Source organism: Gopherus evgoodei, chromosome 1 (genome assembly GCF_007399415.2).
Source record: "Gopherus evgoodei ecotype Sinaloan lineage chromosome 1, rGopEvg1_v1.p, whole genome shotgun sequence".
NCBI lineage: Eukaryota > Metazoa > Chordata > Testudines > Testudinidae > Gopherus > Gopherus evgoodei.
The window spans coordinates 231,712,503-231,729,540 of NC_044322.1; the positions used below are offsets into that span (position 1 = coordinate 231,712,503).

The 17,038-nt window shown below is 42.1% G+C and overlaps 1 protein-coding gene across 1 annotated transcript in view; it reads left to right on the forward strand.

Annotated features, from left to right (window-relative positions):
- The first annotated feature begins 675 nt into the window (after positions 1-675).
- The window catches only part of LOC115644557 (potassium voltage-gated channel subfamily KQT member 1-like), a 798,115-nt gene continuing 781,752 nt past the window's right edge, over positions 676-17,038 (forward strand). The window contains 1 exon segment of the mRNA XM_030549102.1: positions 676-1,079. Within this exon segment, the coding sequence (XP_030404962.1) occupies positions 676-1,079 (404 nt within the window).

Consider the following 17,038-nt stretch of genomic DNA (forward strand, 5'->3'; position numbering starts at 1 on the left):
CAAAACTCTGAGTACATCAGGAGTTACAATTGCAGGATCAGGCCTCTTATGTCTGAAATTGCTCATTCTGAATCTTAAAATTGTTCTACAATGTAGACATCATAGCCAAGTCTTTCAGAATGCAACATAATAATAAAGCTCCATATTTTAAACCTATGTATACTATGCTTTAGCCCACAGCGAGCTTATAGTCAATGTATAGACTCTCAGAAAACAGAAGCACTGATAAATTTGCAGCTGTAGCAGTTCTATCTGCAGTAAAGGACACTTCTGTATTCACTGAATCTAAAATGATTTGATAGAGTCACCTAAGAGGAAGGTAAGGTGCTTCTGTTACTTGTGTTGTGCTATTTCAGTAACTTTTAAGCCTGTTTTTGTTTAATTGCCATTACATTGAATCTAAATTTTCCACCCCCCTCCAAGTCTTACTGTCTAGTTACTTCTTGTGTTTCCATTGTCTAATATGTTCTTCTGATTTAATTTCAGAGCCTCTGAGTGACAACAGGTGACAGACTGGTGGCTCACACTGTTGTGTCACAGAGGAGTTCCAGGATAACGGCAGAAAGACATCTTATCAGTTATTGGAGAACACCCAAGACAGAAAGGACATACAATACCTTCTTTTATGATTTTAAATATTGATCAGGGTTAGCAATACCTGTGCTTCATTACAGAATGTCCTGTGGTAATGGTGAAACTGGTGGGCACTCTATGTCTAACCTCTGTGGTCAGGGTCAAAGCTCCAGCTCCCAGTTAGCTAGTCTGAATGGTCATAGGAAGTCTTCAGGATTGTTGGAAGTCACAGGGAACTTAAACAATAAGCAATATTCTTCAGTGGCACTAACTCCAGATACCATGGTGAATAATGGATCAGGAATTCCCCCTAACTCTGAGGAAGACACAAAGGATTCAGCATTCCAGCTCAGCAACCAACCTATGACAGGAAGTGAAATCCGTAGGACCTACACTACCAAGTGTTTCTATGGCCCTTATTTAACCAAAACTAGCATGCAGGGAGATGTCTACAACTTCCTGGAGAGGCCTAGTGGATGGAAGTGTTTTATTTACCATTTTACTGTGTAAGTACCTATACTTTCACATAATTTCTGATGTAAGAGCTATATGAAATTGTGCACTTATGGTATACTGGAAACCAGGGTACTATGAGTCAGAGTCTGGCACCCTTACTCACAGGGATGGTCTTTGCTCACATGAGTAATCCCATTGAAATGGATGGAACTACTTGTTCCAGAAAGGATCAGGCCCTATACCTGTTAACTTTTCTAGTGCAGTTCACCAGAGTCCTTCAGTGTTTTTATTTTTACTTGTAGCTTCTCTTTCAACTACTGTGCTTCATCCTTGCTATATACAAGACAAAAAAGGTCCAGTACTATTACCACACTTTTTTTTATCTCTATCTTAATTTATTTACATTGTTCCAGTAGACAAGGAGATTTAGTTCTGGTCAGAGACTTCCTGTGACTGTAGATGCACACTGTTCATCCTGCAGTTGCGCTACTGACTTCAAGTCATTTTTTAAGTCAATTTGTTGTACAAACACCTGAACACTGTATTTCTTATTTCAGTTTGCATTAATTTACACAACTTGAAGTTATCAGTATTAGATACGAACTTTGCAGCAAGTCAGTCATTTTACCACATGTGCAGTACACAGTGAGAGGAAATGAAGGCTTTGATTTATCCATGTAGTAGCAAATTAATATAGCTGTTAATATTTTCTCTGAGCTGCTTATAGCATCCACCACAGTTTAGTTATCACTTCACATGCTGCTTAAGGGCAGCAGCGAGCCTCCCCACCTCCCTGCCCAGATTAACAAACCCGAGCTTATGGGGCTCATCATGCTACCATGCTAAAAATAGCTGTGTAGACATTGCAGCTCAGGCTGGAGCTTGGGCTTTGAAGCTGAATGAGAGGGGTGGGCTTCAGAGGCCAAGCTCCAGCCCAAGCTGAAACTTAAAAATGCTGCCCACAAGGCTATTTTTAGCATGGTAGCACAAGTCCTGCGAGCCCCAAGGCTGCCCTTAGGGGTAGGCCACCCAGGCGACTGTCCAGGGTGCCATGGTCAGGGGGGTGCTGTGCAGCAGCGCAGAATGCATGCTGCTAATGTAGTGTCAGAAACTGCTCTTGGCTGGCAGGGGAGTGCTGCGTGGGGGGATACCCAGATTTCTCCCTGCTTCCTCCCGATGGAGGAACAGAGGGGAGGTGGACAGTGATGATGCACAGATACTGTTTGCCTCCCCAATGTTCCTCTGTGCCCCCTAGGGGGCTGTAAGTGAGGAAGTGAGGAGCAACATCAAGCACTCAGGTGGGGAAAGTGACCTGGATGCAGGGAACCCTGATGTTGCTCCTCTGCTCACAGTCCCCTAGAGGCACGTGGATGGGCAGCATTGGACGGGGGGAGTGAGCAGCAATGCCAGCTGCTCCATGCATCCAGGTCAGTTTCCCCACGTGGGCACAGAAGGGGAGTGCAGGGATTTGGAGATGCAGGAGGGGAGTGCAGGGGTTGGAGTGAAATGGGCAGAATGCAGGGGTTATGGACACAGGAGATGGGTGGGGAGCCTGAGGAACAAATGGGGGCCAAGGGAAATAAAGGGCACCCATGGGGGGCAGGGGAACCAAAATACAAGTTCACCCAGGACACCATTTTCCCTAAGGCCGGCCCTGGCGAGTCCTAATCTGTTGACCCAGGCTGGGAGGATCTCTGCCAGGGGCTGCCATGGGACATACCTTAACAGTAACTATTATTTGCTTTTTGCTACAGTAAAGGGCCTGTTCGTGCCCCTATTGAGTCAAGTGGGAGTTTCACTATTGAGTGGAATGAGATTAAGATTGAGCCAAAAAAAAAAAAAGTCTTTGTTATGAAGAAAAGGGGAGCATATAGCTCTTGTGTTTGTCTCAGGAGCTTTCTTAGGACCTGATCATGCATTCCTTATCTGAAGAAAATCATCACTCATTTCAAGTAAGCAAGAGAGTGTCAAATGCCTGCTTTTTGGAAAAAAGACTTAGAAAGATACAGCAATGTTTTAAAATGAGGGTAAACCATGATGCCTCTGTTAGTCATAAAGTAGATAGTCTTATTACTATTTATTTCCTTTCTGCCTCAAGATTATCTTGGCTTTTATCAAATGATGTTTTGATTCATGAAATTTTGCCAAGTAAACGGATAGGGCCTCTTTCAAGGACTATACTTATAGTATATAATCATGCCTAAGGCTTAAACAGATTTCATTTGTGTAGATTTAAATATGTGAATGGTCATGGTTTAAGCCTATTTGAGGTTGGGATTTATTTGTCTCACAAAAAATGTGTTTGAGATATGAAATACTGATGATGAGGGCAAACTAAGGTTGACTTTTAATTTATGCTTGCGGCAGTGATTTTTTTAAAAAACTAGATCGCAGTTGGGGGAAACCACTGAAGTTAATAGAAAATAATTCTTTTTTTTAGTAGCATAATGATTTTAGTAAAACTAAAAACCACTTAAGTCCCCCATTCACCCCATTTTTAAAAACTTTTCACTAAGAAGGGCTTATTTTGATTAAAAGAAAACTTGTATACGATTCTTTGGACATTAGTTGCATCTAAGTATCCACCTAAGTGCTTTAACTCCCTAATGGTCATATAGTATATACATTTACAGTACAAGGATTTTTACGAAGTGTAGATATACCATACAATAGTAAATATGATTAAAGGATATAATGACGTGAATAAAAACTGAGTATCAAAATTTTTAAAATGTTGCCCATTTCATTTATGTATTACAGGCATAGTTAATGTTACATGGATCATTAGGATCTTAACTTCTTCCTTGTATGTAACTGAAGTTTTATGACTAAATCTATCTGTGTAGAACAGTGGTCCCCAAACTTTCCGTCTGCCGGGCGCCAGACGAAGGACCATGGCGGTGGTCGAGCATCCGCCAAAATGCCGCCAAAATTTGGCGGCATTTCAGCAGCAACGTCTCTCGATGACGTCTCTTGTCGGCGGTAAGTGACGTCATAGAGAGGCATCGCTGCCGAAATGCCGCCAAAATTTGGCAGCATTTCGGTGGATGCTCGACCGCCGACCAGGACATGGGCATTTAGATGCCCCCACGGGTGCCATGGCGCCCACAAGCACCGCGTTGGGGACCCCTGATGTAGAATGTGGGGAACTGGATGCACAGCTTTCATTAACTCTCCTCAAATTCTCCACATACTACAGTGATAACATTAGTCATTTACAAACCTGTGGGGAACTTATATCCAAATGGGACTGGAGTCAGATAAAAAAAAGGCAGGTACTTCCAGTTCAGCTATGAAAAGTGCACATACACCTCTACCTTGATATAACGTGACCCAATAAAACACGAATTCGGATATAATGCGTTAAAGCAGCGCTCTGGGGGTGTGGGGTTGCACACTCTGGTGGATCAAAGCAAGTTCAATATAATGTGGTTTCACCTATAACGCGGTAAGATTTGTTGGCTCCCGAGGACAGCCTTATAATCAAGATAGAGATGTATTATGAAAAAAGACAAGGCAGGGTGACCACAAGTTCTGTGGAACTTGGCAACCCTCTTGTATTCTGAAATTACTATGACAGCCTTCTGTCTCATGTAGTATTTATAATTCCCCTGGTATCTCAAACTTTTTTTTAAAGCAATAAACTAGATATGATTCAAAATTTACTAATTACTCCTTAAACTGTTGTAATCTATGTGTTAGAAAATCAGAAAAGGGAACAGATATTTTTTCTAAATTAAATCCATGTTAGCTGTTTTTCTCAGTGGAATTATTCCAGATTTGCACTTGTGTAACTAACTTCATGATTACACCCAAAACTTAATTGATAAACAGTTTTGAGGGACGGATTTGCTTATGAATTTTCCCATCCCTGTCCCCTGTGTCTTACATGTGTACTTACAAATTAAGATCCCAATCCTGCAAATCCTTAGTTACCCAAGTAGTTCTCACATTTGTTAGGACTGTTTGGGCAAGTGAACCCTGAAAGCACTCTCATGAACAGAGTGAAAGATTACATTTGTGGGCAGAAGGAGAATAGAGGGCAGCAGAGATAGCAGTGGTGCGCAGTATGTGGTGTCTTGATTCTCTTTTGTGCAAACCATTTTTCTGCTTCCACTGAAGCTCCTTAAAGTACTGGGTATCAATATATCTTCAAGTCCAGCTGCTGACCGTATGGTTTTTAGTCCAGACACAAGAGTGCTGTGCTTGAATTTGAGTTCTCAAGTATTGTATGCATTTGCTTAAATCCCACTCACATGCCAAGATAGCACCGTATAATCCTCAGTTTGTTTTTGAAGTAGTTGTGTGACATATAATTTTGACCCTGGGGTATTGTACCATGGCAGACAAGTTCACTTTAATCAGACGTGGGTATTATTGTTTCCCCTTTCTGCACTAAAGTTTTGCTTTTTATCTCTCCGATTACTTTCTACTATGTGCATAAAAAAAGATGAAAGAAGATTATATTTAATTAAAGTTACTATGCAAATCCAGACAGATAGATCCTGTAACTATGACTGGGACATCGTACATGTTTTGTATCCTGGTGAAACATTTTGTTAGTTTGCAGATGGAATAACAAGTGGCTGGATTATAATTGAAAATACTGTTAAGTTTCTTAAACATCTCATTTAGCATAGGCATGCCCATTAACTGGAAAGAAATAAGGGCAGGCAATTTTCCACAATGACAAAATTATTCCACCCCAATTTAGGAATCAGATAACATAGTATGGTACAAAGCATAGTACAATACATTTTATCTGACTAATGTTCTAGACTATGTGACAGAGTATGCTATGTGTCCTGGTCTTTGGGGACCTCCCCAGAATTTGATGAGAGACATTTCATTAGGATTCAAATGCACAGTCCAGTTTTCATGGCAGGTCTCAGGGGAAGAGAAGCAGACTGGGAAGGGGTAAGTGGTCAGAAAACAGATGCAGCTGAGGCTCACTAAAATGAAGTCCCAAGTGGCAAATATGAAGACAGAAAGGTTGTGGCTGGTGGTGGGGAAGTGGTTTTTGTTATATGTGCACCTAGAAAAGGAAATGACTTTGATTTAGTTGCTTGTTCATATCCTGGCAGGGAGATAAGAATTCTGTTCTGTTCTGACTGCAAGTGATAGAGAGGCCACCCTTTGTCAGATTCAGTGAGCTGAGCAGCACCTAACAACAAGTAGGATATAAAATTATTTTCATTAACTGGAATTTCTTAGCTACTACTAAATGGTGGCCACCATGTTGGAAAACAAGAACATTTATAGCAACAACAGTACAGAAACCTAACATAGAGTTGAGGGTCAAACCCTGTTATCTTTATTTACTTGTGTTGTCTCATTAAATTTTTTCTGTCATTGAAACTTAAGATAAGAGTTGACCAAAAGGAAACTCGTACGTATTCTGCTTTAGAATGGTTTGCTATTGAAAAGAAAACTTGCATATTCAATACTAAAATGTTTCTTATACACACGATGATCTCCTTCTGCTATTAAACCAGTATTACGCCATTTGGGAATTGCTGTAGTCTGTTACCCTTGAACCAGAAATTTTCAAAGTAAAATGGACATTGCCAGCCATCAAGATAGAAGTGCAAATATTAAATTTATTTTTTAAATATTTGAATAATTTCACAGTTTACACTTGGCAATTAGTACACCATAGATAGTCTCTTGAAGATAAGAGACTTTGATGGAAAAGTGATCATCTCCAGCTTAAAGGAAAGTTAAACCAAGAGAACCACTACGTTGTCATCATATACGTATATATGACCAAGTTCTGCCCTCACACTAGTGTCAATCAGATGTAACTCCACTCAGGTTATTTAAAGTCAATGGAATTGACACTAGTGTAAATCAGAGCAGGGCTTGGCCCATTAATTTCAGACACAGAAGTTAGAAGTTGAGTACAAGTCTGAAGATAAGTGTGATGCACAGTGGTCTGTGTATCTAAGAGTGCTTTTTGAAAATTGGAAAGATCCTTCACTTACAGTTAAGCTTGTTTCTATGGGCAGATCACAACTCCTCTGATCTTCACATAAAGAAGTCCTCCATGTGTGGATCTACACACTTTTGCATAGAAGAGAAACTCAGGTACTTTTAAGGTGCCATGTCTTTCCCACCACTGCATCCTGCAGAGGTCTCTCTGCTATTCTATGTACACATGAAGGGAGCAGGCAGACTCAGGGAGGGCTGTGGGGATGCTTACTGTTTTCCTCTCTTTCCCCACCAAATGTTGTATATATGCTCAGCACAGGATATAAACTGGACACTAGGAAGTTTAGACTTGAAATTAGACGAAGGTTTCTAAGCATTAGAGGAGTGAAGTTCTGGAACAGCCTTCCAAGGGGACTAGTGGGGGTGAAAGACATATCTGGCTTTAAGACTAAGCTTGATAAGTTTATGGAAGGGATGGTATGATGGGATAGCCTAATTCTGGCAATTAATTTGGCAATTGATCTTTGATTATCAGCAGGTAAGTGTGCCCAGTGGTCTGTGGTGGGATGTTAGATGGGGGGGGATCTGAATTACTACAGAGAATTCTTTCCTGGTTGCTGGCTGGTGAGTCTTGCCCACATGCTGAGGGTTTAACTGATCGCCATGTTTGGGGTCGGGAAGGAATTTTTCTCCAGATTGGTAGAGGCCCTGAAGGTTTTTCGCCTTCCTCTCCAGCATGGGGCAGGGGTCGCTTGCTGGAGGATTCTCTGCAGCTTGAGGTCTTCAAACCACAATTTGAAGACTTCAGTAATTCTGACATAGGTTAGGGGTTTGTTATTGAAGTGGATGGATGAGATTCTGTGGCCTGCATTGTGCAGAAGGTCAGACTAGATGTTCATAATGGTCCTTTCTGACCTTAAAGTCTGTGAGTTTATGAGTCTATGAGCTCGTTAACCATACTACAAGATGCTCAGGTGGAGCTGCCACCGGCTGGAGCTGATGTGAGGAGCGCAGGACTGATGTTAACTACTCTAGCCTCCCAGGGCTCCCTGGAGGAAGGAGAGCTTAGCAAGGGCCCTGAAGCCTTTCCTACATGGATGTAAACACCACTTTTCCAACAACTTGCTGTGGGGTAATGTGCAGATTGCCATGGAAAGTGTTCCTTTTTTACATAAGGGTGAGAATCTGGTACTTTTTGACTCTTAGTCAAGGTTTATGTTTGCATCAGAAACCTTTTACATTTGTATTTATTTGTATTATGGAGCAATGTAAAAATGTGAAATTGATGGTACTATGAACTTATCACAGACACTGTTACTTTCCAACATGGATGAATTAATATTTAGTACTATTGGCTTAGTCACTGAAATAAATTAGATGGAGGTGTCGGGGAAGGGACATCAGGATGGCTCAGGGATTTATCATGAGAGAGTGAACCTTTCACCTGTAGGCAACTGGTTTGAGTCTGGGCCAAGTCAGTAGTGAAGACTACTTAATGTCTGTTGGGGGAGATATGAAAAGTTTTTGGCCTCAGTTGAGTTCTCAGTGAACAGATGTTCACATTATAATCACTGGTACAGTGAGTACAGGTTGGAACCCACGTTGGCACTCAGCAGAGAAAACAAGGACTGTTTGTATGAAAAAGGAGACAAAATTCTTGTCTGTTCTTGGCAAGTGGGGGTATGAATCTTCCCTGCACTAGCCTGCCATAAACCATCTGTCCATGTGAACCTACTGACATGCATTAAGAGTTCATTAATGAACTTTGATCTAGTCCTATTTGAAAGGGAACTAGATCAAAGCATATTTACAAATAGTTAACAGGCATCAGCAGGGTCCCAATGGATAGCTGCTCCATACCAGGCTGTACAAGGTAGCTTCACACTCCAGCTTGGCCTAGGGTTTAGCACAGAGGACTAGGTGACAGATTCCTGGGTTCTGTTCCCACCTATGCTATTTTCTTGTTATGTGACCTTGTGAACATTAAAGGTTACTTTATACAAATGGTTAAACTACAGCATGATGACTGCAATACCTTCATCACAGGGGTATGCTGAGGTCTAAGTAGTAATCAAAAAGGGCTTTGAGTGAAAAGTACTGTATAAATTCTAAACAATAAAAAATATTATTCTTAGAGCAAACATCCCAGTTTACTTCACCTAGGTGTATTAAAAAAACAAAAAAATGAACACTGGTCTTCCTCATTCCTTAAGTATTGTGTCAGGTAAGAGCTACACAGCTCTTAAGGAGCACAACAGAGGGATTTTGTACTGCAGACCTCGTGGTATAGAGATGGGACATTCTAGGATTATCAAGCCATACAGGATCACATTATGGAGGGTTTTTTTTCCTCTTTCAACCCCCTTCCCAGCTCAGACTGTATATATTTTTATGATCTACACTGGGGGAGGGTGCGGAGACTCGATCTAAGATATGCAACTTCAGCTACAAGAATGGCATAGCTGAAGTTGATGTATCTTAGATCAACTCAGAATCACTTACTTCGTGTCCTTGCGGCACGGGATCGATGGCCGCCGCTTCCCCGTCGACTCTGCTTCCACCTCTCGCTGTGATGGAGTTCCGGAGTTGACGGCAGAGTGATCGGGATCAATTTATCCGCGTCTACACTAGATGTGATAAATCGATCCCTGATAGATTGATCACTACCTGTCGATCCGGCGGATAGTGTAGACGTACCCATATTAAGAGAATTTTAAGATCCCATGGTGAAGCAGTCAAGTCAGAAAGTGACCAAGACTATATGCACAAATTTAACTGACCCCAGCACATCTTCATTATCCTTCAGTACTTCCTTTATATGATCACATATTGTTTCTCATCTAATTTATCATCAGCTTTTTTCGATCTATTTTTATCTACTTTTGAATCTGAGTTGTAAAACTGATCAGCCATAGCAAGACCCTTGTTGGAATGAATGGAATTTCCAGCTGCTCTCTTTTCAGGGTATTAGAAACTCTGCTTGGGATAAGATTTTCCACAACCTTAGACACAACCAAGCTGTGTAGCATCTGAAGTAATACTTCATGTATGTCGGACAAACCCTTATAGTCATTTGAGAAGTATGGAATAATCAATTGCATGTGGTGTAAAATGGTGCAAGTATAACTTCAAAGAGTAATAATGAACGTTTGTTGGCATGTAGCATGGCATTTTAGGCCCTAGATTGCCGTTAGCTTAGTTAACTGTCTCTTTCAGACTATATCCATAAATGCCGAACTGCTGCTTGAGAAGTAATTGCATAGTACGTGGCTAGTTCCCATTGATTTCTGTGGGAGTTAGGCACCTAAATACATGCCTTAGAGAAAAGATTAAAAGGTGTGTCAGTAAAGATGCTGAATCATTTATAACCCTGAAAATAAATACACAAGAATGAAAGTGTATCAGGGGAAAAGATATGGATGTATATCAAAGTCCTTTATAAAAATTCTGTGAAATAATGTGATCTAGTAGTTGAAGGCTGTATCATAATATATATAAATATGAAACAAAGTTAAGGTTGCTAGGGCACCCTAAATATTGCCTTTTTCTGATCTGAATATTTAACTATTCATCCTTACTTTTCTCATGTTATTGTATTCCCTACATTTAGTGTAGGAAATACTGTGGTAATTTTAACCATAAGGCAAATTGAAAAATTAAGGGCTGCTGTTACAGTTTACATTTTAAAAATATTTAAGTATTGTCATGTTTCAGAGCTCATTAGTGGGATCTACTTAAATCACGGCTAAAGAACACTTTTTGCAGGTTGGTCATCATGGCATAAATAGCAAATTTCACGGATGTGTTACACATCTGCAAAAATTGCTATTTATTCCGTGCCAACCCATGAAATGTGTGATTTCTCCAAAGTGTTTCTCAAACTGGGGGCCCTGACCCAAAAGGGGGTTGCAAGCCTATTAGGGGGTTGTGCTCTTGCCACCCTTACTTCTCTGCTGCTGCTGACGGTGGCACTGTCTGAAGCAGGGTGACAGGTGAGCAGTGGCTGCTGACTCGGCACGCAGCTCTGAAGGCAGTGCAGCCACCAGCAGCAGGAGAGAAGTAAGGGTGGTGTGGTATTGTCACCCTTACTTTTGTGCTGCTGCAGGCTGTGGTGCTGCCTTCGGAGCCGGGTGCCCAGCCAGCAGCTGCCACTCTGCCTTCAGATTTCACAGAGGAGACCAGATTTCATGGTCCATGATGCGATTTTAATGGATGCAAATTTGGTAGACCCCTAATCATTAGCAGTAAATAGTTCTTACATGGAAAATTATAGAAGGCTTAACTTGTGGACTTTCTGTAGACTACCTCTAATGTAACAACTCTCATTTAGAGATACTTTTAGCAGTGGTTTTCAAAAAAATTTATTTGCAAACCCCTAAACATGTTCAAATGGAAGTGCAGACCCCTTTGAAAATCATAGACATAGTTTGTAGACTCCCATAGGTCCACAGAGTACAGGTTGAAAACCACCGCTAAAAGCATTCAGCAAGTAAATTAGCATAGTGTTTCTCTTACTGTTATCAGTAAATGGAAGTTGCAGCCCATTATTTGTAATTTTTTATCTTTAGGGCACCCTCTAATTCCCTTTTGGATCATTGGAACAAGTATCTCTAGAGTGCAGACAGATATTTCCCCTTAAGAAGAGTCCCCAAATGATGTGATTGCAATATGTACACCATAAATAACACCTAAAGTTCAAAGCAATAAGGAGCATATGACTGCATGTGAGAGTCTCATGACTTCAAAATCAAAATTCAGATTTGAATGTGGCAATCATCTCATTAAGGTATTGCATAGAGAGGATTTAATTCAGTAATTGCTTGTACTGGTAAGAAACACCATTTAAAATTTTTACACAGAAGTTGGGCTGCCAAGTGTTCTGAATTAGAAATGTACTAGTTATATTTGACATACACACTAGTTGCAGATCCGTCTGTTGATAGGTTTTTCTCCTTGATACAGCAGACTTTAGATGCTAGGGGGTTGAGCAAAGTGTAAGCATACTGCTCTATTTCTGATATCTCAGAACAATACAAGAAAGAAGTGAAATCTATTATGGAAAGTTATAAAAGATTAGGAAAAAAGCTAAATGAAGTTTCATTTATTTCTTAAAGGGGATGTTCCTTTAACTATTTAAAGTGGCGTGTTTGATTGGATGATTGTCATATATTCAGAGGAGGTTGCTACTGGATGCATATGTTTTAACACAAAATACACTCTCTTTGTGATTCTCTCAAGTCTTAGGTTGTATTCTTCTTTAAATCCATGGGGACACATAGTTTGTTTTGCTAGAGTTATTGATGATTGTGGTGGAATTTTTTTGTATGCCATTTACTGCACATTTTTAAAAACATGATTTTTGGTTTCATGGGAAAGACGGTAAAGTAGATACCATTAAAAATATTTACTGCACTGCAGTATTTGAGTTACTGTGATATTTCATTCCCTGTTGCCAAAAAAAGACATATGGAAGAAAACATTTTTGAAAGTCATGGGCCATTTGGTCTCCCTTAGAACTTTACACACTAATCTGCTATTGCTGCAAATTTAAGGGATTTAGGGCCCGATCATGTGACTTGTACAGTGCCCACATTGGGAATGGAGGGCATGCCATATCTTCCAGGAATGAGCTTTAAATGTTTGATTCTGTGAGATGCTTAACATATTGCAGGACTGAGCCCCTAAAGGTGCAATCCACAAAGTAATTTAGGTGCCTAAACCCCAAAGGTAGGTGCCTAAGTTCTTGTGCATGACACCATCATGATCCATGAAATTTCTGCTTGGCTGCCGCCTAAACTCATTTGTCACCTCACATTCCTCTGTAAAAGTTCTCTGGGTTCAAGTTTTAGATCATGAGGCATGCACAGTGCTGCCTCCCTCCAGGCATCCAGATGCCCATCTCCCACCTAAAGTCTAGAACAGCGATCCACAAACTTTTTGCCACACCGCACTGGAGATTCCTCCATGCCCCCCCTTGGGGTGTATGCCCCACAGTTTGGGGACCTCTGATCTAGAGCAATTCACAAACCAGGGGAGGATAGGTGCTCACCTGCCTCTGTTGCATGCTGAGCCTGAGGCAGTAGGTGGCCTCTGAGCATGCTTACTGAATAGGGTCCTATTCAAAATCCATCTGGAAGAGTAGTGGGGGGAGAGGGAAACTTGTGCTGCCACCCAGTGTCTAGAGCACTCACCTGGGATGTAAACCTAGGTTCATTCCCCCACCCTACCCTGTCCCATCAGAGAGGAGTTGAACAGCAGTTTCCCACCACTCAGGAGTATGCTCTAACCACTGAGGTATGGGATATTCTCAGGTGGGGGCTCCCTCAGTCTCTCATATTGAAGCAGTGGATAAATAATGGAAGACTGAATGGAACAAGGGGTCTGGGCCCTGGGTCTCCCACTTACAAGGTAGATGCCCTAACCATTAGGCTGCAGAGTCTCTCACCCCCTTCCCCTAGCCATTTTGTGGGGAGCAATGCAGGTGCTAAACTCATTCCTGCAAAAACCTCCTTAGGCACCTAAACGGCTCGATTTCAGGCCACTGGTTCCCATTTAAGGATCACTAGCAGCAGTAGGTGCTTCCCTGCAGACCAGACCAGCTCAACTCTGCAGAAGGGGAGGGCATCACACCTCTCTGGTCAGCATCTCCTATTGACTAGTTTAGATGGCTTCCCCCTAGTCTGTTACCTTTTGTGGATCACATTCTTAAATGCCTATTTTTCCCCCGTTCCTTGTATAGGGAACATGGGTTCCTAACTCTGCTTTGTGGATCATAATGTTGTTCCTATAATTTTTCTAGGCTCCCAAAAGTTAGGTGCCATGATGCTCAGTGTTGCAATGGCTAAGTCCCTTCACAACTGCTACCCTTGGTGACTCAGGCCTGGTCTACACTACGCGTTTAAACCGATTTTAGCAGCGTTAAACCGATTTAACGCTGTACCCGTCCACACTACGAGGCCCTTTATATTGATATAAAGAGCTCTTTATATCGGTTTCTGTACTCCTCCCCAACTAGAGGAGTAGCGCTAAAATCGGTATTACCATGTCGGATTAGAGTTACTGTGGCCGCAAATCAACGGTATTGGCCTCCGGGCGGTATCCCACAGTGCACCACTGTGACCACTCCGGACAGCAATCTCAGCTCGGATGCAGTGGCCAGGTAAACAGGAAAAGCCCCGTGAAATTTTTATTTTCATTTCCTGTTTGCCCAGCGTGGAGCTCTGATCAGCACAGGTGGCGATGCAGTCCCAAATCCAAAAAGAGCTCCAACATGGACTGTACGGGAGATACTGAATCTGATCGCTGTATGGGGAAACAAATCTGTTCTATCAGAGCTCCATTACAGAAGACGAAATGCCAAAGCGTTTGGAAAAAAAATCTACAGGCTACACAGTGCTGCGTGACAAGCGTAACGGGAAGCCAGAGACTCAAATGGACGCTCATGGAGGGAGGGAGGGGGTACTGAGAACTCCAGCTATCCCACAGTCCACCGCAGTCTCCGAAAAGTATTTGCATTCTTGGCTGAGCTCCCAATGCCTGTAAGGTCAAACACATTGTCCGGCGTGGTTCAGGGAATAGCTCGTCAATTTACTCCCTCCCCCGCCCACGTGAAAGAAAAGGGAAAGAAATCGTTTCTTGACTTTTTTCAATGTCACCCTATGTCTACTGAATGCTGCTGGTAGACGCGATGCTGCAGCAGTGAAGAGCAGTATCCGCTCCTGTCCCCTCCCTCGTGGCAGACGGTACTTGATGACTGCTGAATACCCCTGGCTGGCCTCAGGGGCGCCTGGGTAAAAATAGGAATGATTCCTGGTCATTCCCAGTAGATGGTACAGAACGGCTGGTAACCATTTATATCATAGCCACGGGGGGCTGAGCTCCATCAGCCCCCTCCCTTTCTGGTGTAAAGAAAAGATTCTGTACTGCCTGGACTATGATAGCAGCGGGATGCTGGGCTCCTCTGCCCTGCACCGCTTAATGTCCTGCCTGGACTGTCATAGCATGGGGAGGCTGCCTCCCCCTCATTTTATCTCACTAACAAGTCACTGTTTCTTATTCCTGCATTCTTTATAACGTCATGACACAAATGAGGGGGACACTGCCATGGTAGCCCAGGAAGGTTGGGGGAGGAGGGAAGCAACGGGTGGGGTTGTTGCAGGGGCACCCCCCCGTGAATGGCATGTAGCTCATCATTTCTGCGGGATCTGACATGGAGCAGCTGTACTCTCTGATACACTGCTTCTCTAGTACACTTGCCCCAAATTCTAGGCAGGACTGACTCTATTTTTAGAAATCATAAAGGAGGGATTGGCTCGGGGAGTCATTCCCAGTTTTGCTTTTGCACCACCGGCCGATCTCAGCCAGGGGCACCCATGATAGCAGCAGACAGCACAGAAGGACAGATAATCATCATCTCATTGCCGAATTACCCTGGCAGCAGACGGTACAGAACAACTGGTAACCATCTCTGCTATCATGCAAAAGCAAATGAATGCTGCTGTGTAGTGCTGGAGTATCGCCTCTGTCCACGGCATCCAGTACACATACGATGACTGTAAAAAAAAAAAGTTGAACGGGCTCCATGGTTGCCATGCTATGGGTCTGCCAGGACAATCCAGGGAAAAAGGGCGCGAAATGATTGTCTGGCATTGCTTTCCTGGAGGAAGGAATGACTGACGACATTTACCTAGAACCACCCGCGACAATGATTTTTGCCCCATCAGCCACTGGGCTCTCAACCCAGAATTCTAAGGGGCGGGGGAGACTGCGGGAACTATGGGATAGCTACGGAATAGCTACCCACAGTGCAACGCTCCGGAAATCGATGCTAGCCTCGGACCATGGACGCACACTGCCGAATTAATGTGCTTAGTGTGGCCACATGCACTCGACTTTATACAATCTGTTTTATAAAACTGGTTTATGTAAAATCGGAATTATCCCGTAGTGTAGACGTACCCCCAAAGTGAAGAGTATAACAAATGGTGAAGGCTGTGGTATTTGCTGAAGGAAACACTTAGCAGAATAAAGCTATGTGGAGCAGGCTTGCTCTTTCTTTCAGTTTACAGAGCAGCTCTCCACACCTGAGCACAATGATAAAGATATTAAAATCCTGAAAACTGATCCTTGAAGTCAAGTTTGCCACACAAGTGAAAGCTGCATGAACATTTAGACGAATTACCAGGTCTGCAAGAGAAGATGTTGGTGTGCTTTACATAGCATAGAAAGAGGATGGTGTTTTGATTGGTGTGGAAAAGAGATAAAGCGGAAGACACACCCAAGTGCACATATGCCATCTAACAAGATACACTGGGAATAAAAGAAAACAACATGCAAGAAGGCACAAAAATTAGTGGAAGAGATCAAATGTTAGATACTCAAAAGAATTACTAAGGTTACAGAATTGAGTTAGATAGTTTTAACCACGGGGAAAACAAGGTGTAGAAAAACAGTTTCTCTAAGAAGTTAAGTGGATTCCTATTAAGTATTGCTATCAAACCCAGAGCATGTGTTAACACAGTCTATCAGTCCTGGCTTGGTGCAAACAGAGTGGGGGCCGAGGGGAAGGGCATAGTCTATATTAAAAGCTTAAGACCCTTCAAAAGGGAATTATGTTAACTTGTAAAGTACTTTGAAGCTGTGAATAGCTAAATATTAATATGGAGAATAAAAGCTTGAGAAATAACTTGTATTTGTGCCAGTTTCATAAAAAGTCTGAAGAAATTTTATGTTTTTCTGCTTGCAACTCAAAGTTATTGTGAAGGACTATTGGTCTCCTTCACTCAAAACTCATCCATGACAGTTATAAAGATATAGTTTGAAGTCACCATAATAAGAGTGCTTTTTAGTTTTTATAAACTGCTTTTTAATACAAGGTGCATTACAAGTGTTAGTTATTCCTCACATCACACATATGAAATAAGTCCCCACTCTCATTTTACAGATGGGTAAACCGAGTCAGCAATGAATTTATTTGACCAGAGACAAATAGGTTGGATAGATCATTTCCTTAGTAGTATTCCTGACAATGTTCAGCTAGAGAGAAAGTATACAAAATTAGCCTTGGCAGGCATTTAGC